At 44.3% G+C, this 26501-nt stretch overlaps 1 protein-coding gene across 1 annotated transcript; it reads right to left on the bottom strand.

Moving 5' to 3' along the window:
- Positions 1-2: 2 nt before the first annotated feature.
- Positions 3-26501, bottom strand: LOC108895605 (protein tyrosine phosphatase non-receptor type 14). The gene is given in 24 exon segments (XM_051072075.1): positions 3-2035; positions 2188-2351; positions 2507-2636; positions 2638-2742; positions 2998-3126; positions 4238-4456; positions 5497-5637; positions 7068-7982; positions 7984-8412; positions 8505-8974; positions 10087-10165; positions 10900-10960; positions 11198-11280; positions 11497-11584; positions 11751-11839; positions 11962-12049; positions 12148-12218; positions 12563-12630; positions 13698-13795; positions 21554-21729; positions 24222-24381; positions 24522-24647; positions 26229-26233; positions 26415-26501. Coding segments are annotated over 24 exon segments (4110 nt in total). The 3' UTR covers positions 3-1906.

Genomic DNA, 26501 nt, shown 5'->3' with positions numbered 1-26501 from the left:
CATTTTTAAAGAAAATAAGGCTTTATTGCATAATAAGCAAGTACGACAGCTTCATCCATGGGGAGAGAAAAACAAAAGACTTGATGCACTGAAAACGCATATACAAAACATATGTACACATACTTTAAAACGTATTTGGGAGTTTTGCCAAAAAAAGAGAAAAATTAAGGGGAAAAATTAAATATAAACAAACAGTGGAATGCCGTGTGAGAAAATACTGTCACAAAGAGAACTGAAGTGCAACAAAACACTTATATGTCAAGAGAGCATGAAGCTTATACTTATCTGAGAATATATACATTGAAATATAAAAATGCATGCATAGTTTATTATGTTGCGGTATTTTTAGGGTACCAAGTCAAAAAAAAAAAACTATATAAAACATTTGTAGAAATATTTTTTCCTCACATGCCCATTATGTACAAAGTTATTTTGGACATGGCTGGCTTTGCATCACAATTCAGGGAAAAAAAAAAGTATATTTAATGTAATAAGTAAAAGGAAATTCTTCAGAAGTTGATTTTATAAACAGGATTCAGATTGTTGGAAACACAGTAATCTACTGGGTTTGGATCAGATTAGTAGAAACAGCTGCCTTTTGTTTGGCAAAGACAGTTGTGTCACTATCCTTCAAAAATAAACCAAGACACCAGCATTCTCCTACTGTCAAATCCTTACCTAAGTAAAGGACTTGAAATGTTATCGTTGTTCTTACATCAAAACACAAACTATAAAATACTGATTTAAAGATTTAATCTTTGGAGGTAAAACAAAACTAAGGGAATTTAGTTTACCAAACCCATCCAGAACCCCCCAACAAAGATCAGCCAGGCAGCTTCTCGTTTCATGTTTCGATAAGGCATAATGATACAGTATACTCAGTATCTGCTGTATATAAAGACACAGTTTTCTACTTAATGCAAATGCAAACAGTGAAAATATGTTTATAAATTATCTCCAATTCATTGGACAGAGTTTTGAAATGCTTTTAGATTTAAAAAAATGTGATAAGACACATTTGATCGCAAGGAGCTGTGATTCAAGGAAACAAATAATTATTGAAATGTAGTTTGTGCGTGCTTGTGTGTGAGTGTGTTTGTATGTGAAAGTAAATTGAGGAAACTTCAGAAGGAAAATAGGAGGAATCCTTATGACATTCACAAGGAAGACGTGTATAGTAAAAATAAGGACAGGTTCCAAAGATCGACATGCTTGTCAGACGTCTGTTCAATGCTGAAGGTGACTTCAATCTTGATAGAAATAAATAAAACATTTGTTACAATGTTGAAGTAAATATTTGATGTATTAATCAATACTCTGTTAAAAATAATGGAACGGCTTAGATCAGAACAAGAATATTTTTGTTTGGCGAACTCTTTAAGAGTATAGAGTTTAGTAATAATACTGCTGCCACCTACTGTTCATGCAGTGTAATGCCATTTCTAATAATGGCTGAATAATGAATAAGAAAAGTAGCAGGCAGGCAAGCTGGCCAAACTGTAACTGAGACTTGATTTCTTAAGACATCCACATTCATGCCTGCAGGAAAGATAAGCTGCTTATTCACCTGATCTGCATGGAGAAAACGCACAAACATGCATACTCCACGTAGAAAGATCAGGTCCAAGATTAAATCCCAGGGGATAAAAAGAATGAAATGTGAGCACACTAACTAGGAGAAATCGCCATTGATCTCGACACAGGCCTACAAAAACCTTCTCCTCCCATAAACTGCCACGGGAGAAAAATTCAAACGGAAGTGGGGTTGTTTCTCACTGCACCTACTTCCAACTGACACCATCACTTATATCTGCCATGTCAGCCCTCGTGCTTACATTAAGTACCATTGTTGTTGTCTGCAGCCATTCTGCCATGTCATCTAAGGTCGAAGGTCACAAGCCCATGCTCAGATGAGGCGGGAATTCTTGAGGAATTGGATGAGGACCTGATAGACGAACTTGTACTGGGAGATGGTCTGCACCATCAGCATCCTCTGCTGCCTCAGCTCTGACAACATGGTGGGAACCTCCATTGGCTGCAGAGACAGAGAAACAAAAGGCAGGGATTGGAAAACGTGAAATACAAAGAAAAGTGAGAAACAGACATTTAAAGCTGTATAGTGACTCAAAATTAACCTGAGCCCAATCTGGACTCTTGAATTTCCCTCCCTCTACCAACTCCACCCACCTCATTGTGCTCCAGGCAGCTGATCATGAGCTCAGTGAGGATGACCACGCCGGTGCGACCCACCCCAGCGCTACAGTGCACCACCACAGGAGGGTTTAGGCTCTTTGAGGTGTCCAGCATGGAGTTAGTGTGTCTCCTTACAGACTGGATCTCCTCCAGGTAGGCTGCAGGAAAGAAGAAGACAAAGGTATAAACATATTTCTTTATTTACTTATTTGCACAGATGTAACCATTACAGTGAGTGTTTCATCACTTCCTGTTACGTCTTGACATTCACGCAAATTAATGATGGTGATAATCATGACACAGTCCCACTCACAGAGGAATCCCACAACATATTCAGGACAGCCCTGCTCGGGCCAGTCAGTGTACTGCAGATGCCAGACCGTCCTCTCCTGGCCAGACAGCAGGTGTTTGACCTTTAACCCCGTGGTGGCGTAGCAGCCCTGAGTCGGTGCGGAATTTGGTGGTCACCTTGAACTTGCCGTGAGTGGCCGAGTTGTGTTTGGAGCCCAGTTTAGGCCAGTAGCGGTGACTCTTGGAGCGGCCGCCCTCCTGGATGGAAAAGAGGGTGAAGAGCAAAGAGATGAGGATTGATTGGTGATTGGATTGGAGGAAAGAAGAAGAAAAAGAAGAAGAAAAAGGGGTTGACATTTATTCATACACACAAAAATAAAGCCACGATGACACACACACACACACTCTCACTGTCATCGTATTATACACACACAGACAAAAGCCAGCTGTCAGGCCGCTGAAAAATATCCACATCTGCGTGTGCCATGTGTGTGCATATGTGCATGAGTATACCTCCTCTGCTGTAACCATGGCGATGACGTTGACCCCCTGCTCCCAGACCATCTGCCAGAAGTCAGCACAGGTGTTGGCTAGCGGGCCCTGGGTGGCAATGTAGTGCCACTCCTCCCCTCTGATCATCACCTGGGGAAACACACACACGCACATATACATGAACAATCAATTAGTGCACATGCAGATTATAATGAGAATCTGTGTGTAAACAAAGCAAATACAAATGAAAAGTCACACTGTTGCACAAAAATGTGTTCTATTGTTTCTATTTTAAATCATACTACATCTACAGCTCATTTAAGGCATTGTCAATAATCTCATCCACCACTGGAGGGCAGTATACATCCCTCTTATTTTTATCCACAAGTGGGACCCGTTTTCTCTCATTTATACAACTATCAACTCCTCTCCTCTAACTTTCTTTTGCTTTTCCTCATTAATAATCACAAGGCCACACACAGCACTGAAACACTCCCCATCTTCGATACACTCCAGTCACAGTGCTGTTACATAATGGGCATGTCCCAGCTGATTCCTCAGGCCACCTCGTGACTGTAAACACAGCATTAGGAGATGGATGGTGAATAAACAAGGCCTTTTGTTCCACGGCAGCTACCTTAAATCACGGCTGGGGGGGGGTAAGAGGGTTACACCGTGATAGGCAGCGATTCAGTGTGATTCGCTGCTCTCGCAAATTAGGCGTACGCGCAAAATGCAAACTCATGCATACGCACGAGCTTGCGCACACACACAGTGTTTGCAACTAAGCATGAATAGAGGGGCTAGTGAGAGCAGCTCAGGTTGACTTAAGAGGGTTTGGAGTTTGGACCACATTCTTTGGGAATTCCACAAGCTCTGTGAGCTTAAAGGCCCAAACAGCCTTCAATAGCTGCCTTTCATCCTTTCCTCCAAGCCATTCCCTGCTTAGAGATGACCACAACAAAGACTAGCAGAGAGCTGTATGTAGCAAGTTTATACCCTTTGGTTTAATTTATGTCGTATGATGCACTGTTGCTGAGCACACATAAACGTGAAGCTAGAGCTCTTTGTGAACTATTTAATCTCTAAATTATCTGCCTCTACATAGGTTCACACTGAAAACTTAAAGATTATTTAGTGTGATTTGGAGCTACATGGTTTTCAAAGGATGGTGTTCTCCCACCCCTGATGAGAAATCAGGAAAAATCTGGATCACAAATTATCCACAAATGCCTTTTTCCACTTTTACACATGAGCACACCTTGATATGCGAGGCATTAATGTAGCCTGTGTTGTTCTCTTTGTTGGGCACCAGCTCGACCCGGTTCTCTTCGTAAGGAACAACGTCGCGGAAACGGTTGCGCTCCGTGTTTTCGGGCAGAGTCGCTGTGGTGAGGACGCAGTTTGCCCTCTTCTTTGGCACCTGCTCGTACTCAGTGAAGACCCGCTCCTCTTCCAGCTTCAACTCCAAGGTCTTACACTGCAAAGACAAGAGAGAAAGAGAAGAGGAGAGGGAGGAATGGAGGGGGTGTTACTTGTTGAATACCAAGCAACATATCATTCAGAGGTTTCTCTTTCAGTCCCCAAAAGGCTTTTATTCATTTACATTCCACCATACCTAAGAGACTATTCAGACCAGGAGAATCCAGAAATCTCATTATAATATACGTCCAACATTTCTTAGCTCATGACTGAATACTGACTTCAAGCACTCAAAGCATGTATAACACATCGACACAGCTGTGAAAGAGCAGATTATGCTGTGGTGGTATTCATCCTGGTGGGGGTACATGTTTATTAGGCCAGTCATGTTTGAGAAAGCAGCATATCTCTCTGTCTCTCTCTCACTCTCTATCCCTCTGTCTCTGCGGCTCGCTCGCTCTCTCTCTCGGGTCACATTCTTAACATACCAGCGGGCCCAGAGGCGATAAGCACCACCATGCCACGCGTTCCACAGCCCACTTAGGGCTTGCCCCCGTTAGCTTAGCAACAGTCGGGACAAAGGCCGGGCTTCACATGTCTGCACTCAAAAGGGAGCAAACAGACAGGACTTGGGAAGCAGAATTCATTAAATTAATGTGATTACTAGAGACTGTTTTGGCAGTTTTATCATGACAACTATCAACCAAACTGATGGTCAACAGGGTGAGAAAGCTGCAGAGCAAAAGGTCCTCCAATGATCTTGATCCACAAATCATAAAAAGACAATTTATACAAGTAAAATTTGGGCTTGAAAGTTTTTGAATCCTGATTAAATCCTGAATAAATCAAGATTAAAAGTAGTTGTATAAATCTGGTGCAATTATATTTTCAGTCTGATTTCCTTTGCTTACAGTCTTTTAAGAGTAATTGTGAGTAAGAGCAGCTCTAAAAAGCTTGTTATAAATTATAAGAATTTATGTGATCTAATCTACAATTTAAGTTAAGTTAAGTTGTATATCAATCAATAGCACATACTATCCAACTGAGATCCATCTTACAGACTCGACACAGTTTCCAAAGGGCGAGAGAGCATCTTACCCGTTCGTCTGTAGCAGCCTTGGCACCTTCCTCTGTGGGACTCTTGGGGACAGGCATTCGGGCCACATAGAGGCCATTGAGGGCGGCCATCATCAGTGGCCTCTTCATGGAGTCCACAGACATCTTCTGTCTCTCCAGCGTCTTCAAAAGAGAGGAAAATCCCGGTGTCATGGTTACAGGTACCGGCAGCATTGTGAGACTGACTGACCTGCCGTGGCCCTAGTGCAGGTTGCGCGCACATGTGCGTCACGTAGAAGTGGGTGGGGAGAATTTGACGTGCACGTGAATGTGTGTATGTGTGTGTCCTGTTAATAGGTTGAACGTGGCTGTACCAATCCCCATGTGTTCTGTCCAAAGGTGTGAACTAACAAGCCCCCGTATATAAAGCCTATTAAGAGTAGACTTGTGCCTTTTTATCTATCTCATTGCCTTTAACTTTTCCTTTCATCCTTGTTTTGTCTTTCCTCACATATTTTTCATTCTTTCATCCCTTTGTTTGTCCCCACCTACCTCTCTAGCCTCCTTTCCTTTACAGAACACACACTCCCTCCGTCACCCTGACTCTCATTCTGTCTACCAAACTCTGACCCACATTGCACGGTCCCTCCTTCATCCAAGGATTACCTCTCCTAATCTCTGATGCTATTAAACCTCCAGGACAGCTCCACCCTTCCCCTCTCCACCTCCCTTCATTCCTTGTGGGACAGTCAAAACAACAGCTTTGGGGTCACCAGGGGTACCCTCAAAGTATGAGATACACCACCTGGTATGAATGAGTGATATTAGTTCTGGGAGTTTAGCATGGAAGTTCACACAAAAAAATTTTGGGCTCAAATCGCACTGTAAACGTGCCGGCCACAGCAGGTCAGTGGTGAACTGAGGGGTTTATCACAACCAAGCGAGGCGATTATATGATTTAACTTACACCTGGACTCTGGCACTGTGTCAAATGTTTGAGCCTTAATCAAAGGGCAGATCTACACAAGAGCACCTAACCCAACGAATAATCTGGGGGATTTATATGGGTTTTAGCTGCATGGGGAGACTCAGAGCCTAGTGCTACCCTCTCAGGTGCTGAACCCTGGATTTACTGCTAATCAGGAGCTATGAAACTAGGAAGCAAACAACAGACTAACATTTAAAACTGTACAGCATGGTGGGCTCTTTTGTTCAAAGCATGATGACGTTCTACTCTGAAAATTCTGTTTAATTACTTTTATATCTATATATTTCCACTGAGTTTGTCATTGAACTTGTTGATTATTTTTATTGCTTAGTTTATAAAATTGAATATCAAAAAATGTCCATCACAATTTCTCAGAGCCCAAGCTGACGTCTTCAATCATTATTATTCAGTCCATAACCCAGAGCTATTCTTTACAGACGGCAAAAATACACCATCTCCAATCTATTACATCTAACACAGAGAAAAATGTGATAAATGATTGTAAACAAATCATTTTCTGCTGACTGACAAATAAATAGCATGTATTTTTAAAAATAAATAAATCAAATTATGAATTAAGAGGTGTCAAGACATATGTAGCTGAATTACTGAATGATTGTCTTACCCTTTGAGCGATTTCCCTCTCCACTATGCTGTCCTCCAAGGAAAACATCTCTGACACCGGCCTCTCTTTGACCGGCTCCTTCCTCACCCTCTCCTTCACACTGGTCAGGTCCGGCTCTGAGATGGATGGACCTAAAACTGCTCCATTCACCCCACCCTGGTCCCCTCGGGTCAGTGTCCCACCAGCACCTGCACCACAACCTCCCCCGGGCCCTCCACCACCACCACCACCACCACCCTGGTTCTGCCCAGCTTTGAGGGCTCGGCCCTGGGCCTGGTTTGGGTCAATAGGTCCCTGGTTGCTCTGCGGTCCTTGATTGTGGTTGTGGTGGTGAGTGTGATTGTGATTGTGGGTGTGGTTGCGGATCTGAGCATTGCTAGGAGGTCTAGGAGGTCCAGGGTACTCCGGTGGGGGTTTGTTGGGCAGCTTGGCCAGAGCGGCCTGGAGCTGAGCACTGATGCTGATGTCCTCATTGAGACCTGGGATCTGAACGTCCAGCTCAGGTCTCTCCTCTTCCTCCTCCTCCTCTTCTTCACTCTCGCTACTGTGTATGAGCATGGTAGCATTAGAAAGAGTCTTTTGATGTTGGTAGGCCACCGCTGCAGGTGGCGCTACAGAGGCCTCTGTAGGTGCTTTCTGGGCAGGCATCTGCAGAGGCAACTCCTTTGGCTGCTGAGGTGGAGGTTGAGGCTGCGGCTGGGGTTGTGACTGAGGGGTCTGGGGCTGAGGAATGGACTGGGGCTGAGGCGGCATCACATGTTCTCTGAGAGTATTCCTCCGATGCAGTGGAGCGTTCATGCCCTTCATCACCATGCCCTCCAACCCCCCTCCTCCTCCTCCTCCTCTCATGCTGCTGATCACCTCCATGCTGTGCCTCTTGCCCAGAGTGGAGCGGTGCTTAGCAGCCGCGGTCAGCTGGTTCGCTGACCTCCTGCAGCGACTGGTGCACCACGGCCGAGCTGTCCGGCTGGAAGGTCTTGACCGACAGCTGCACCATACGGGTGACCAGCTCCGGACTGCTGCCCCCGATGCAGCGGTGACGGTGGCTGGCCAGGTCTGGTGTGCTGGTGGCCGGGCGAAAGGAGCTGGAGGGGTAAGGTGGAGGAGGGCGCGACATGTGGTTTCTCAGCATGTTGGCTGTAGCTGCGTAGCTTCCTGCGTTGGTCCCCTGTTGTTTGGTATTTGCCAACTCAGGCGTGCTGACAGTGTGAGAGATGGAGCTTCCTACGCCTCCACCTCCACCACTGCCTCCGCCGCCATTAACGCAGGGTGAGTGACAGGGGCCCTGGCTGCTGGCTGGTCCTCCCTGATGAGGCCCATGGGACACTGGCTTACTGTAGCTGATCTGCAGGGTGAACAGTCACAAAAACAGCATGAAATATAGGAAAAAAAGGCAGAAGAAAAATCTAACAACTCATTCAGAAAATCCACCTCTACCTGTGGCCCATAAGGTCCAGGACTAGGCCCCAGGCCATGATAAGGACCCCTCTCCCTCATCTCCGGCTGGCTGTACACCAGAGCTTCAGGCTGACGGTAAGCGCAGGCGTTACTGATGTTCAGACTGCGCAGCGATTGGCTGTGGAGATCATGGTGAGCGGGGAGCATGCGCCGCTTCTGCCGCATGACGGCATCGTACTCGGGCGTGGGCCGGTAGGACGGAGCGATGATGGCGCTGTGGCGGTGGCTGGGGATGTAGTCCGGGCGCATGAGCTCACTGCCGGGGATGCTGAGGTTGGAGGATATGGGTGAGGGTGGGACGAAAGTCTGGGAATGATTGAGGGAGCTCAGGCTGGGGCTGCTGTACATGCTTCCGTTGGGCACGGTACCGTTTCGGAAGGGGAAGTCCACCGGGCAGCGGTCCAGGCTGGTTTCCGACTTGTAGTAGGGGTCATCATGGAAAATGCTGTCTAAAGAGTAAAAGGTGTACAGAAGAATAAATGAATAAGAAACACAATAAACAAAAAGCTGCATCACAAACAGCACTCCATTTAATCCATTAATGAAACAAAGATGTAAAGTTGTGAGGGCAGTAGATTTTTTTTTTTTTTTTTTTTGGATGCTGTATATTCATTGAAGCTCTGTTAACATTCACACAGTTGGTACAGAACACAGAATGAACTCACATAAACCAAGCAGACAAAACCAACAGAAAATGGAAAAAAGGAAGGGGCATAAATTAAATCCCTATTCTCTCACAGTTGAGGGTACCTAACAAGTCATTTAGCCAGTGCTATACTGAGGGCAGTGCTGCTGTTTTCCAGTACTGTGGTTGAACTTTCTTAGCTGTTATGAAGCTATAAGAAATGAACACTCTTTGTGGCACCCTCAAGGTGTCTCTGATGTGGCAAAAATGATCATTGTTGGTTTTTGGTTGCACAGCAGCACCAACCAACTTAGAAGAATTGTGAAAATGTCCTCCCAGTAGTTAACCGGCTTACAGCGGTATAGATTTGGAATATTTTCTTTCCCACCATGATGGAGACAGTGGTATGCATGCAATTGCTCTTTGTTTGACAAACAGAGCATTCTAGTCGTCTCGTGTGAAAACTATCTTGAGCCCACAAGCCAGCAGACATACATAATCTCCATCCACACAAACTGGAGTGTGATGCCTGAGGTCACACTCCAGAATGATCTCACACCCACACATAGTAGCACACCCAGAATGTTTTTCCACACGCTCTTGTTTTACTGTCACGCCGACATGACTGAAGCTCCTCTGGATTATAAAGCAGACTTCGAGTGTGTGAACAAGTCAATGAAAGAGCAAAGCACAAATGAAGTCACCGCTCTGCACCCCTAACGTTAGGCTCTAATTGGCCGGGGAGATTGTTAAAATACAAATGGGCTGTGTGAGTCACACGCCGGATGGGAAAGACACAATTAGCTCCATTCAAACACTTCAGTTGTTTTGAGGGAGGCAAAAATCTTAAATCACACTGTGGCTGAAGCAGCGAGCTGGAGGGGGCTGAATCTTACTGTAAATGTGTTTGTGTTTGTCTGTGTGTGTTACACGTACCTTGAGAGCTCTGTGTGTCCTGATAATGCTCTGAATACTGGGAATGCATTGACTGGAAGTTACAGGACTGGGGACGTGACTGAATGGGAAAAACACATTTAATACAGAACAGTTAAGAGGATTGTTATACTTCAAGTTTTGCATGTTATCACCATCTGCAAATATTATATAATATAATAATATATGCAGTCTCTAAATAAACCTTAAAATGTCACAAACTTGCCTGAGTAAAAATATTTTGAAGTTTGATTTTCTTTGCATTACAAAATAAAGGCATTATTTCACTTTGTTTCTGTTTTAACACATCTACACAACAGGTGACCAGGACTGACTCAGACCCACTCCAGGGCAGTGGAGCTGTCAACTGCCAGTGTTTGCGGGTTCTTCAGACAGACATCCAAGCACTCGAGTGGACTGACTGAACAACTATTGTGCCACATTTAGCCTAGCCATTGTCTGGCCAGCAGGGAGGGAGACGCACAAATCACTGCCTTCATTGTCGCACCGGAAATCAGACCAAGCAACACCCTTGCAAACTTTCCAACAACACCCACCACACCAGCGACGCACGTTAAAACCCAGAGGCTCCGCGGCACAATTAAGAGCTGCCCTGAGTGGGAGAGCAAGGTCAACTCTCCAACCGCAGCCTTTTCTGCCTTCCCTCCCAAAAATTCTCCCGCCGTCTCTGGTCTGGCTTCTGGTCTCGTTCATACAGGCCAGAGGCAATAACAATAAGCAGGACTGTGTCAAACCACTAAGCAATAACAAGCAATATTAAACCGAATCAAAGAGAACAAATGCCTCTGACGGTACCAGGGAGAGGCGGTGGGTCCAGGTGGGTCTCCTCCTGATTGGTGCAGGTGAGTGATTGGGCCTAAAGAGAAAGACACACATTAGGTGACAACAGAGACGATGATTCACCAATAACTCAAGCTGATGATTCACACGCTAAAAGCACTGTGAACTCTGCTTCATTATACAATTTTCTTTTTACATTTTTTACATAACCTTCACAGGCTTGGTGAACTTGATTGGGAAATTAAATGACAGACAATACTGGTTTAATTCTAATGGCCTTCAGCTGGCCTTTCTGCATGGCCTCCAGACTCACTCTGCACAGATCTTGTTCTGTTTGTAGAATTTGTGTCTGGCCGTGAAAAGACGAGCGATGTACTTGGCCATTTCCATATCCTCCTGAAAGAAAAACACAGAAATAAAAACAGAGATATTTTTAATCAACACACTGGTTGTATTTATAGAATATCAAGAGCAAATTTTTCCCTGTATTTATCTCCGTACAGGGATATCTGGGAATGTGTGCATTTTTATTTGTCACACTCCGCACTAGAAACACTGTGCAAAGCGTGTGTGTATGTATACGCTGAGACCACTGTCAGACACAACACTCACCATGTGAAAAATGATGGTGTCGTCTCTGCTCGTTATCTCCACTGTGATGGCTGACTTGTTGTGTGCTATGGTACCAATGTCCTTCCACCTGTCACACACAAAAATGTACACAAGGGTTGAATTTTCCCACACAAAATGTACAATATTTTCTTGCAGATTCATTCATTTGTACTATCACCACTGCTTCATGGTCACAGATGGGACCACATTTATATGGGCAACAACAATAGAATACATACAGAGGGGAAACTTACTTGTGGAGCATGATGGATCTGCCATTTCTGTGTTTGACAAACACCCCGATGAAGGACACACCGATGAAAATATCGTTGGTATAGTTGTCCTGTGGAAGAGGAATGAATATCATAAAGACACAGTTAAATCTTCTCACTACTAAGAAAATGGCTACTCTGTGGATATGTGTGTGTCTGTACAGGAGGCGGGTGTGATATATCATTTATCTACCTTAGCAGCAAAGCTCTCCTGCCCAAAACCGTCCAGTTTCTCCACCTCCTTGATGTACAGCAGCTCTGCTTCAGCGGCCTGCATTCGGCTGGAAAGTACAAGACAGACACAGGAACCGGGAATGTCATCGTCTGTTTCACACGTACACTCATGTACAAACAGGATAAAAAAAGTCACCAACTGTACCAGTGACTCTTGTGCTCTTCAGCGACTTTCTGGGTCCACTCCTCCAGCACCTCTTCTCCATTAGGCCAGTTCTAGGAGAAAAGAGAAGTGGACAAAACATTAGGAAAGTGAAGCAACATAGGATAGGACAGAGAGATGGTAAGGTGAGGAAAAAGTGAGCTGTTAAAGTCTTAATGAGAATGACAATTAATTGAAATTTCAATTAAAATATTCTCCTACTCAATAGTGTGAAATGGTGTTTTGTTGTTTGTGTGTACTCTCACTCAGATTCTTGCTCATTATCTGCCAATTTTCTGTCTATCAGGTATGCAGAGGGAGGAGGTACACAGGTGACACAAGAATGTGTTCCTTCAGGCAACAAAAACACACACACAGCTCATATATATATTTGAACAGTGAAGGTTTGAGGACTCACCACTGGGAAGAGCACGTACTCCCTGAGGAACTCCTGAGACATGAACTGAGTGAAGTCTCCAAAGTCAGCTAAAAATCACACACGGAGACATATTTCTAATCTTTTAGACAAAAAACACAATGTGTGCCCATTTTTATGTGCATGAATGTAACAGTATCTCAAATGCAGTGTTTTTCTGTCATATTTTAAGAAAAGGTTTTATCTACGTAGTTGATAACACACGATTGTATCAAATCTTGTTCATTCCCGTGTGTGCCAAAGATGCTAACATGTCAGGATAATTACAGTCTTTCCAATTAACACCAAGGTAAAAATTCATATTAACTTTTTCACCACAAAATTATTGCATTCCCCTGTATTTTACCAATACAGGTACTTGTCTCAGTAACATATTTTGATATCAAGACTGCTAAATTCCTAAGAAGCTCAAGACATGGGTACACTTTTTTTATATATATAGCTAAAGCTTATTTCAAGTTTCATAACATTTCTATGGAAGAAATTTGCACAGTTTCCATATTACAGAGATAAAAGTCCTGTATATTTTTATTGTGGTGGATAATCAGAAGCAACTTGTTAGCGTAATTAACTAGCTAGCTAAATAATCCCTGATGTTCCTCATTCCCTGTGTGCTGTATTGGTAATACAACACTATCTCCATAACAGGCTCAGTCTTCCAGACTGGGCCTGTAAGTGTATCCTGCGTACTGTTCTGCTGTTTGTCAGACAAAGGGAGGTACAGTGGAGGATCCTTGCTTCCTGACAGATAAGACTCTTCCTGATGCTACTGAGGCTAACCTTGGAGCTAGTGATAAGCTAACTGTCTGTTTACATTCCCCCTGAGACACAGACAGCACCCAGGAACAAGACAGAGAAGATGGAGTGAGGTTGCGTGTGTATATGTGTGTGTGTTAAGACTGATACCATAGGAACTCAAGTGGACTGGGTTCTCCCAGTGGTATGCAGCCATATTAGGTAGTGAAGTCAAGATGACCCGAGAAAGTGTGAGTTTGCGCTCACTCTGTCTCTCTTGTGCTGTCTGTCTCCCTCTGGTAGATTATTCACATGAGATGTTTGTTCATGCATGTGTGTGTGTGTGTGTGTGTGTGTGTGTGTGGGCTTGAGTGTGTGTTACCTTGTACTGCTAGGCCTGCTAGTCTGATCCCCTGCTCTACTGCGCAGTGTAGACGTCCATCCAACACCTCCTTCTTCACCTGCAGGTAATACTGATACCTAGAAAAACAGAGAGAAAAAAGAAAGAATTATTCAGATGAGATGCTAGAGAGTCCGAGAGAGACAGACACCTATGCTCCCCAGAGGATGAACCCTTTAAACATTAGTGATTCCCAGACTCTTCCTATAAACACATATTTTGGTTTATGACCAGGTACCTGCACAATGTGTGATATCCCCACTCCTGTCAGCATGCTAACAGGCTAAACTAAGATGGTGAACATGGTAAAAATACCTGCAAAACATTGCCGTGTTCGCATTGTCATAGGGGCACACATTTATCTAAAAGCCGTACTGTGGTTTTACATATCAGGATGCATACCCCAGCCTTTCTACAAGCTGTAAATTATACAAAAAGTCTGACTAAGTGGGTGGTTGAATAGGCGCTCTTACTGGCTTTCAGGAACTCACCAGAATTCGGCTGGCGGTCAATGTTATTTTTCCAACTAGCCACACTGTCTCTGAACACCACTTATGTAAAATCGAGCTGGAAAACATGATGGGGTCTCAGTTCAACACATTTCTCCAAAGAAAGTAAGAAGAGCCACGCTCAAGGCCTGAACATTAGCAACTGAAGGATTGCAAACATCGACTGAAACACCACAGAGAGACGTATTCTTCTGCCTCTGGTTTGTGCAACAGAAAGTATGCGTCAAAGACAGTATTGGCAACGGCATTAGCCGGTAAAAACAATGCCAGAGAAGCCTGTTGCAGAATCCAAGTGAGGAATGAGTGAATCACCTCTGTTTGAAATACCAGTGACTCATTTTTGACTTGAGAGGAATGCCAAATGTATACCAGGAAAGGCTAAACAAAATGATTTTATAGGTCTGTAAATTTTCTGCTAACAGCAAGCTTGTTTCATGGAGCTGACGCTAATAAGGGCTGAGTTTAATCTTAGGTAGGACCAACACCAGCTGGACAAAGGAAGAGTATTATAATTGTGGTGTGAATGTGAGGCAAACTGGGACTCGGTGCCCTGTGGTTTTGGGCAGAGGTGGTTTTGCCAAGTGTAAGCTGATATGATGACACTGCTCGGATTGTTGAGCCCACTTAAAGCCTTCACAAAATGTGGTACAAGTCCCAAAACCAAGAGGCTGAAATACACCATGCTCCTCAAGTTTCTGAGCTCCTTTTGTCCACTTTTAGCTGTGGTCCAAGTGGATGTTTGTCTTTTGAAGAATGCAGCGGCCACACAGGAGGAAAGAGAGAACTGTCAGGGTGACCGGGCTCAGCTGCATAAAAACTTGTGCACCGTTTCCTGTTTGTTGCCATGGTGACCACAGGCTGAGTCTTTCCAATGTGGGCTGTGAGACACCTTTTCTGACATCCACATCCACATGCACACACACACACACACACACACACACACACACAGTCATTAAGAGTCCCTAGTGGAAGGGTACATGGGACAGAGAGAAGACAGACTTCTACGTGGAAACATGCTTCGTCATTCATTCGTCTTCCTCAAACACACACAAAATTTTGAGTTAATGCCTCGCTTTCTTTTCTTCCTCTTTGGTCTCTTTATTGAAACTTGCTCTCACCATCCACCATTCTACCATTCAGCTCCCTTTGTACCTTAAGTTACCCTCATAGTTCCAGAGTGTCTTGCTCTGCTTTATCTCCTCACATCTTTCATGTTTCATATTTTCTTTCACATTCCCCCCTCCTCCCCACACTTCTTCTTCTTCTTCTTCTTTTTTGAGCTCCTCTCAGCGTACTCCCGGGCCTATAATCTGACCCCGCCCTCCTCCCTCACCCTGTCATTACACCCGTTGGCTAAGCTGCCATTTCGTTCCCGTGGCAACCCTCTAATTAGCCAACCCCAACCACCGCGGCTGCAGTGGAGGGGGGGAGGGGGTGGCCTGATGCGGTCTGAAGGGGGGAGGAGCATCGCGGGACACAAAACCCTTCAAATGATTGTGGACTTTGTTTTTACAAACTCTCCATGTTTTCCCAGCGCTCTCTGTATGGGGTCTGGGGAAATGTTGAGGTTGACAGTGGTTGGTTCTCATTCTGAGGTTCGATGGTAACAGCATGATGGTGTTTATACATATGTGAGGCTGGTGGTGAAGAGGCGGACAGTAAACTGTTGAAATAGCTATGAACAAGTGAAAGCGTGACAGTGAAAGGCAGTAAAAAGTATGCACCTCATGGGCGAGCCTGAATTACACAAAATAGCCACAAAACATTTTATAGAACAGTGCTTCCCAACAATTTTGGCTTTTGACACACCTCTGTCAACTTGTGACCCCAGAACGAAAGTTGTGTTTGTCTACAGGTTGTGACCAAAGAGGTAAAATTATCCAGTAATTCACAAGAGAAATGCAAAAGTTAGACCAAAGTCTGAAAAACTAAACCCAACCTTGTGTTTAGATGTATGTTTTCCTGTTTTCTTCCCCATTCTCTCAACTCCTCAAACTTGTGTTGCAAGACATTTTAGGCTGGTCTTCAAACACATTTACACCCAACAAGATTCTCCGCAGGCACAAACTGAATCTAATTAGCATCCTAAGATTTGTAGCACAACTAGAGTTCAGCAATATGATCTCAAATCTACATCAAAATAAATGATCATTAAGATAAAATACTTAAAAATTACATTAAGTCTTATGTTGCTTTATGAGCTGAGCTACAAGGTTTTAATTGATAGGCTCAAAGGTAACATAAAGTCTTAAAGTACTGCATAGAAAGAAGACATTTCTGTGTGCTACGGGATGTCTGACACTGCCAAGTTTTCAACATTACTAATGCAAGATTAATTATCAGATTTACCTCAAGAACTAAAAATGAAACATTTTCCTGAATCTTATTGGCTCACTTCTGATATATCTGTCCTATTTAATTAGAGTATGACCACTTGATACAGAGCTGTTGGCTGATAGGTTGGCTGAACCTCTGGTTAGATGTCACTGGTTATTGTAGTTAGTTTCGAGTCTTGAATACAGCATCAGGCTTAAAAACAACATAGACAGAGGTCTGGAAAATGTTTTCTGTATGAAATTGAAATATGAAATCCACATGTTGCATGTTGAAGGATTCTACAGAGACAGAAACCATTCACTTTAAGTTCATGTGTCAATATCAATATAAAAAGACAATCCTGTCCTCAAAAATATAAATAAAGCGACAGCTATCACCTTACTCATGTGTGGACCCCAGCAATGTTCAAGTAACAAACACCTTTACTTCTGAATTATAGAAGAAAAAAGTTTTGCTTTGTGTTCTGCCAGACTGACTGCAACAGCAGCCTACACGTAGTTGTCCACAAAGACGTCATTATGGCAGCACACACCTGGTTCCTATGTCAGAATGACATCACCATGCTGCAATAACAGGTGAATATACACACGCATACATGAGGTACAGCTTTCTACTTGGAGTAACTAGTGACTTCCACCATGGCAGAGTGCTCTGCTGGCACTCCAGGCAGCCACACAGGCACAAAGAGCCCTTTATGTGCCCACGCATGTTCAAGCCTCGCTCAAGACATGCTGCCAGATGTCCAAGTGGCCTGGACAACAATCCTGCGAGCATATGTCCATGCATGCATGAATGTGCGTATGTGTGTACATGTGCCTCAACCCCCTCTTCCAACCGCCCCCCCCACCCCTACTGGCTCCGCAGTGGTATGACCCTGACCACCCCCTCAGCCCCGGGATGGGTCCAGACAGCTTGTGTGGGAGGCAAGAGGATTTCACTTTGAAATGTGTTGAATCAGCAAGGGGCACTACAGAGTACAGCTGTGTGTATGTGTGCGTGTGTGTGTGTGTGTGTATGTGACTGATAGTGATAACTAGCTGAACAAAGCTAGGATTTCAAGGCTGTTGGTGCTGTTAGCCTTGGGGGCTGCTGGGGCCAGCTGGCCTCGCTCTGGTCAACAGCTCTCTGTTTAGGTTCCTCACTTTCTCTCTCTGGGCCACTTTGCTCCTCCTTCATACCAGTGAGACAGAAGGAACAGAAGGTTTCAACCACACATACACTTTGACCTTCTGCAAGATGTGTGTGTGTGATAAAAATAGGTAAAATCCAGAGGAGGTGATTTCCAGAAAGAAAAAAATTAAGAGGTAGAACAGGATATCTAGTAACAAGTGAGTAATATAGTAGGTAGTTTGGGATTAGCACAAGAAGCAATTCAGGGGTTGGTCACTGTGCAGCCGACTCTGTGTGATACACATGCACCTACACACACACATACACACACGAAGAGCAGCCATTCTGTTTCTACACAAATAAAGCCAGTTTATCCCCCACACCAAAACACTCCAAACAAGTTTCATTATAACCACTACTCTGAGTAAGACATTACTCTGATTTATACGTTTACGTGGGCGGTTTAAAACACCATTCTGACTAAAAATGTCTCCTTCAGATTATGTGGCAATGTCAAAGAATTTCCCTCCATAATCCAACTCCAACTTGACCTTTTGCTACCAGGTCCCTGTGGCACTTGGGGTGAATATTGTTATGAAACTGTGCTATTGTTTGTGCAGGATCTTTTATGGTTAACACCATGTAGAATGTAAAAAATATTTTCACTGAGAAAAACACACCGCTTTGATTGGAAGTAAAATAACAGACCAAAAGGAAGTTAATCTGCAACAATTTTAATAAGCGATTTATAAATGTAGTTAACTTCAAAGCAAAAATGCCAAACATTTGCTGTTCCACCTTCTGAAATGAAATCAAGATAACTGCAGTATGGTGTTTACATGGTCTCCAGCTTTCCTGCATAACTTAATTGCACGATAGCTGGATTGTTGGTGTGAATACACACACAGACAGACACACATAAGATTTTCAGCCTCCTGCTCTGGATAATTTTCACAGCTGCATGCAGGGAGGAAGAGAGGGAAGGAGAAACAGATGAATGGATGTACGGGAAGAGAGGGAGATCCAGTATCAGGTTACACATCAGTCAAACACTGAACTTCAAAGAAGCCGACCACATTATAAAACTTGCATTACTTTCTCAGTAAATCTCATTTACTCAGAAGAGACAGACTTAACTGTCTTTCTGCTCTCTGGCAATAAAGTTTGAGTGAATTTGTTTCTAAAACCTTTTGATCTGTTATTGCTCAGTGTCTATGTTTTTCTTTTCTAATTATATAATATGTAAATAGACACAATGGAAATAATATAATGCATACAGTCAACATAGATCCAACTGGATGAATGAGATTGATTTATTGTGTAAAAAAAACTGAAGAGATGCATTAAAATAATGACCTACATCTCAGTAGGCAACGCAGTAACATATTTAACTACATACATTTTGTGGGAAGTAACAAGGTAGGAGGTAACATTTTCATTTTAAAGGTTATTTTACTCCAAATGTGTTTTGTGAAACAAAAGCACAATGTCCCAAAAACCAAATCCACTCACTCCCACTCTGTTTTTACAGACAAGCATAAACAGACTTTTCTGTGCAGACACATAAATATGTATACGTTCCAGCGAAAACACATGCGGGCAGCAAGCTTGAACCACATAAATAACAAGGTACAAACCCAAAGCCGAGTGTTGCTGCCAGACTTTTTTACTTTCTATGTCCTCACTTGTCTTCCTCTTTGCCTGTGTCATTCTTTCTTCGAACCCCCCACACACACACATCAGACCAGGTGTGTAGAAAAAACAACGACAAAGATCCGCTTCACTGGATGTGACCCAAATCAACCTTGAGTCAATAAATTTTAAAGAGTCTGTGTTCTTTCCCACAGTGACAGATGGAGTTCTCCAACAAAAGTACAGACAGCGTAAGAGCAAAAAAGATCAAGATATTTGGATTTGGTAAAACCTTCCATTAGGGATAATGGGTAATAAAAAATGTTTTGAGCTTGATAAAAAAAAAAGTTGTGAGAATTGTTTTCAACTTGATGTGGAGGGGTGAAAAAAGGAAGGGGCTTTCAGAAAAGCTTGCCTCGGGGAGCGTGTATGTTCTTACAATGTGGTGTATTGTGACTAACTCTTCTGACAGAGCTGCAGCTGGCTTCTGAGAGGATTCTTGGGAGAGTGTGCGAGGTGTATGAGGTGAGCGAGTGTAAGTGTGTGCATATGTGTGTGTGTGTGTTTTGTAAACCAGACATCGCCCCCAACCCACCCCCACCACCCCCTTTTACCCCCAGCACTTTTGCTGGGAGGAATGTGTGGTCCGCCTCCTACGCTGGACGGCTGTGCCAACATTCCTGACTAGCATAAGAAGAGAAAAAGGGAGAGAAGAAGAAAAGGAGGATGAGGGGACTGGGGGAGAAAGAGAGGAGAAATGTGGGACTAGAGTGATGTGGAGATCTGCTCTTGATAAAAAGGAGTAGGGGGGTGACACTATGTACAGGGATTGTAAGAGAAAGAGAGGGGGCTTGAGAAAAAGAGGCAGCCATTGTTCCCTAAATTGCCCCTAAGGCCCCATCATAACCCCTTCAACCCCATAACCCCCATACACACACACACACATACACACACACACGCACACGAACCATAAAAGCCCGCAGGGGATTCCTGGAATACCATCCCTTTACCAGAGCAGATCCTGGCGTCTGTGAAACGAACCTGCAGACACACACTCTCTAGTCCCTCTCTCTATCTCACACACAGTAACTGTATCAGTCAGTCATGAAATCATTATTTCAACATATCTGGTCTTGCTCCTTCAAATACTAAGGAAATTCAACGGCGGAAATGCTTCATACACACACACCACACACCTTTAAACTAACTCTAGCGTCAAAACGTCAAGCTGTGACCTGCAGTCGACCTTTCCCACATCCAGTGAGGCAAAAGCCGCAAATTCACCAGCTCAGTGCGAGGCAGACCTGCAGAATGTGAGCGTGTGTGTGTGTGTGTGTGTGTGTTTGTACGAGGATGAGAAGGAATCTGAGATGGCAGACTGTCCACTACACACTGACCCCTGGATGCCCTTTTCACAGCTAGCTAACGTGCTCATTCACACTCTTTCTCACACACACACACACTCACAGATACATATACGTGTATAGACACTTCCTGTGTGGTATTGGGACAGAATGGCCACTGCTCATGATGTAAATGTACCTGTCTGCCACCGGCTGTATCCAAACAGCATGTGAATATGAACATGTATATGAAATACAAAGACTGGTTCTTGTAAAGACAATATGCCTAAAAATAAAAACAATTACACAGAGACGACCCTTTTCTGAATAAAACACAGCATCCGCTGCATCAGTGTTGACTTTGTTTCTTAAAACTCCTGTACCTCATTGCTCAAATGCGAAAGGTATTTGACTGCGTTTATGGAGCCAAAGGAAAATTTCCACCTCTGTGGGCAGTAGAAGCATTTCATCTTCTAATCTGTCAGGTTTGTAAAAGCACACGACACCGGGAATAAGGCAACAAATGTAAATAAATCAAATACATTTTCCCTCTCAAGTTGCAACATACTGGCTGAGGCAACATGGAATATGAAAGGGTACATTAAGACTTTACCACATTTTTGAAGCTGGCAGCTACTTTTAGAGACTCATTGCACCTGGCTTCATTGTAGACAGAATCATTTTTGTTGAGGGTTGATAAGCGTGTAAGAGCACACACAACATTAAAGAATTCTGGTGTGAGTCACATTGAAGTACAAGCTGTGTTTTGCAATATGAAGGTGACTGACACATTACCAAAAATAAACTGAGAAAGCACTGACAGTAAATGTCACCTGTACTACCACGGTGCTAGCCTGAAGCACACTGCTGCGTCGAGTTTTGCAAGTGGTGACTGGAAATACTTTACCTTGTGGCCTCTTGCTCCAGCCGGGAGACACTGGGCACGTAGAACATGACTCCAAAGAAGAGCAGCGGCTCATTGCCAAACTTGTCCAGCTGCTTCTTGAGGGGTTTCTCCAGCTCCACCCAGCGCTGGGCCGGGGCCTGGGTCTTTCCTTGGAACCACAGCCCGAAGAAATGGGTCTGGAAGCGAGTTTGGGGAGAAGGAGGGAGGGTCAGTGTGGTGCACAAGGTCGGGGGATGGCGATGGAGGAAAGGAACGAAGTGTGGAGATGGCATGAGGAGGGAGCAAAGAAAAAATTAGTTATGAAAGCACAGTGGAGTGAGAGATAATGATGGTCAATGGAAGAGACAAAGCATTGGGATGGGAAATAGGGGTTTGTAGGGATGGAGAGAGATGGATTCAGGATGAAATGAGCTGAGTTGAGAACAATTAAGGCGAACAGAGAGGAGATTCATTGCAGCTGAAACACAACAAGTACATATTTCTCCTTCAAATCTGATCAAACCTTTGACGTCAGCAGTGTAACTCTACTAAACATAAATGTTACCATTACCAGTAAGACCCTGGGAGAAAAGAAACAGGCAATGATCCTATCTGACTGAATCAAAATGAAAACAAAGTGCCTGTTATTTCATATAGGGACTGATAGGCTGATTGAAAATGCAACACAATTCAGCTGAATGAACGACAAAAATAACACAGAGAAAGAAGAGATATGATCAAGCCATTCAAATTTGCAAACTTCTCAGGAAATGGTTCATGTAAAACATGCTGTATTGATTATACCACAGTTCAAAACAAGAGTGTGTGGGTTCAGCAGAGGAGCTCAGAAGTGTTATAACCAGTTGACACTGCAAGAATGAGCGATTACTCCAACTTTGACTATGAACACTGATTTGCGTCGCATGTTTTCTTTAAATCTTAATGTTCCTGTTCAGCTACTGTTCTTGAGGCCTACAGACGCCTGTATATACAGATCTGGGGCAGGTGTCAACATGCTGTGATTTGCGACATGAGTTTTTAATTTCCTGTCACACTAATTTTGACACACCTCAGCTGAATCAAAACAAGAACCATGAGCCCTGCAGGAATTTGCAAATTTAAATGCAATTTGTTTGCAACAGTAAATTATGAAACATGATGGTGCTGCTGTTTGTGATCTGTGTGTAAACAGTGCTCAGAAAATGCCTTAGTGAAACACACCTCTGACCTCTGACCATCAGTTTGTCTCTAAATAAAGAAGTCACTAAGTTTGTTGAACTTTTTTTATTGGCTTTGTGTGTGTGTGTGTGTGTGTGTGTGTGTGTGTGTGTGTGTGTGTGTGTCACTGGTTTCTACAAAAGGTAAGCACACCTGTTCTGTCCACATGATTTGACTCCACAGTACTGAAAGTCATAAAGTTTCATGCTGCAGCTGCAAGACACACACTCAGGGCTTCAGGTACAGTAATAAAGATGAAAACAACTAATTCAGATGGACACACACAAACACACACACACACATACAGAGTCCTGAGATAGCATGCATGCACGGGGCAGACAGCGGCTGAAGTTGAGGCGTCACACCACCTTATTTATAACATCACTGACACCTGGCAAATACCACAACACTATGTGAGTACGCACAACTACACCGCCCCTCCCTCTCACTTTGTAAGCAGCCCAAGCGGGAGCAGACACACACTCAAACACATGGACCCATCAAAGTCAACCAGTCTTCAACCAAACACACACACATTCTTGCTCTGATCTGTAGAAAAAAAACTACCTTTCACACACGAAACAACACCCCACACACAAACAATATAAACCCCATGCAAAGCTACATATGTCTAGTCTGCGGTGACAGTAATGACAGACAGCAAAGGACACAAAGTCAGAGAGAAGAGGAGAGAAAAGAAAAAATATGGAATTGGAGATATTCTGCTTCCTGTGTGAGTACAGTGCAAGGGGGTGGTTAAACCTCGATGAATGGTTAGAAAAGAAAAAGCAGGAAATGTATAGAAAGACGAGGAAACAGAGAGAGAGCACGAGAGAGAACAGAGAGAGCACGGACAGGAGGGGTGAAGTGGGACAAGGGGGATGAGCAGTATCTCTTTCTTCTGGAGTGAAAGGAGGACAGAGGTAGCCACGCTTCGTTAGAGACGGACAAGGACCCTGCAGGGGAGAGACACAAGAGGGCAGGGACACACACACAGGGTGAGGGAAGGAGACGCGTGGCGATCTCACACACACACACACACACACACACACACACACACACACTCGCACAATCTGAGAACGCATCCATAAATGTGTAAGAACAGATGTTCCTCTTGGTGTGTGTCTAATCTGACCAATAGTGTACTGTGTACTGAAGCTGACAGCAGTCGATTATTCATGACATTCGCACGCCCCCGCTCACATGTGGAAAAACCTATGGGGTGTCATGTTGGCCTAGGAGCCTAAGACGCCCAACCACGTACATAAAACATCCCCAGTTTGAATCCGATCGGGGACATTCGTTGCACATCACCTCGCTCTCTCCCTATGGCTCTCAACTGCCCAAGATATGATTAAAAAAAAAGAAGGAAACAACTAAAGAGCTCCTGACAGGTATTTCAGAAAAACCAAATATCAGCTGACATATTGTCTAATACTATGCATGTACCAGTGTCACATAATAAACTCACCTCCCGTAGCTCCAGCCTCTGGGCCACCGCCTCCAGACACTCCTGTCCCGTACTCTCCACTGACAGAGTGCATTCAATCACGTTGCTGTCCAGCAGGCGAATCCGTGTCACAAAGTAGTTCTTGCTCAGGACATTATAGCGCCGTGTGCGCCGCAGCTTTCAGCCGGAAGGGCATGGCTGGACCAAGGTCACGGCGGGGTCACGGCTGAGTCGTAAGGTAAAAAGTCACTTGGGAGTGAGCAAGTGGGCAAGCAAGCAGAGGGTGGGCGGGCTCTACGACCTGGCCGCTGCCTTCCTCACTCTCGCACGACGCCAGCCACACCACCGGGTGGAGAGATGCACCCTGGCAAGGCGCTGGCCCATTCCCGAAAGATGCCCGGAGAGGAGGAGGAGGAGGACGATAAGGTGGAGGAGGAAGAATGGGTGCTGTAGGGAGAGAGGAAAAAAGAGAGGGATTAGTCCATAATAAAGAACTCTTGACAAATATCAACATAGTTTTGTATATGCTTTTCAAGCTTCCCTTTCACATTTGAGGCCCACAGGAACGCAAAAAGTACATGGTGCTGTAATCAGAAAACACTCTCCCTACTATCAAACCCTCCCACACCATATTTCCCTGTATTATCATCCTACATGCCTCCCATCAACATGTAGAAATAAAAAACAGACAAGGCTAGCAGAATCACCAGCGATAGCAGCAGTGGTGGTGCTGCAGTATTAGCAGAGACAGGAATGGCACGGTAGCAGACAGCTTTATCCTATAGTTATGGCAGCTGCGCTCTCTCCAGCCCCATGAGGCCCAGTGTCGGGCAAAGCTGGGAGACAGAGGCAGAGATGTAAGGCTATGGATGAATGGACATCAAACAGCAGAGCGCAGACATCCATCTGAACCGGGCAGCTGGCTTTGAGGAACTAATGGAGCTTCTAAGTCTCATATCTGGCTGTGTGGGAGGCCTTTCCTTTTCCTTTTTATCTCCTCTCTCCCCCTCTCTGCCCGACAGCAGCACAGTGCCAGACATTGTCGCGTAGAGTGTAGTAGTGTCTAAGATCACACACATGTGGCGGTGGCACATATGCTTCAGCAGACACACTTTTTTTGTCACTGCCACAAAACAGAAAATCAGGTTTCATGCTGTCAGTGAGAAACTCATAAAACTGTTCATTACTGCAACATCATGAGGAAGACAAGCCAATACACACACACATACACACACACACACACACACACACACACACACCACACACACACACACACACACACTGCGGTTTTAAGGTTGAGACAGGTCTTTGGGGAACACTTTGAACACATCTCTGGGTTAGTCATCAGTTCTTAGCTTTTATGTCTGTGATGAGGACAGAGCTTTGAAGTAAGGCATGACACACACACAAACACACATGGACAGGTATATATTCACACCTGTAGTAGACCGTATACACACAAACACACACACACACACCACTGAAACACTAAAAAGAAATATGAGCATTAAACTCAGTGATTCAGCCCTCAGTCATCCAGGGGATTAATAATGATCTAATAACGCTGGTGTTGCTTATAGCAATTAATTCAAATAGCTAAAAGCAGTGTCATTTTCAGGGTGGTGGCCACTTTGTAGCCTTGTTAGACAGGAACTAGATCACAAAACCAAAAACAAGGATCCACACCCCCTAAGCAGGGTGAAGAAAAAACAACCTCTCCTCCACAGAGGAAAACTGACAAAGGTCTGTGACAAAAATCTGGTGGTTTAACGAGAGGGAAAATGTACAAAAATAGAGCGAGAAAACAGGGGGACGCATCAAAAATACAAGACAAACAGGAGCGCAAAAAAGACCAAAATATGGAATGACAATGCTCCAGTGATCAGGAGTGGAGAAAAAAGGGGGGTGAGGAGGAGTAAAGGAGATGGAGGAGGAGTAAAGACCGAGTGGATGTGTTGCTTCTTGTCCTGGGCTCTGGCAATGTGCTGTTGATAGTCAGCTTGGACCCCAGCCCAGATTCCTCTTTACCCTGACTGGAAAAACAGAGCACACCTGACACAAGTATGCACCACAAGGCAGGAAAGTGTGTGTGTGTGTGTGTGTGTGTGTGTGTGTGTGTGTGTGTGTGTGTGTGTGACCAGGCTGAGTGAGCGGGAGAAAAAGGGAGCGAGTCTTGAATGAAAGAGGGCAAGAAGCTACAAACCGCTGACTTACAGCCGTGTTGTTTGCTACAATCTGAATCACACTCGCTTCGTGCTCGTCTTTTGTAACAGCCGTGCCCCTTTGGGAGCCGTAACGCAT

Source organism: Lates calcarifer, linkage group LG7_1, assembly GCF_001640805.2.
Source record: "Lates calcarifer isolate ASB-BC8 linkage group LG7_1, TLL_Latcal_v3, whole genome shotgun sequence".
Lineage (NCBI taxonomy): Eukaryota > Metazoa > Chordata > Actinopteri > Centropomidae > Lates > Lates calcarifer.
The sequence above is the reverse complement of the archived record's forward strand: the minus strand, read 5'-3'. Positions and strand labels throughout refer to the sequence as shown.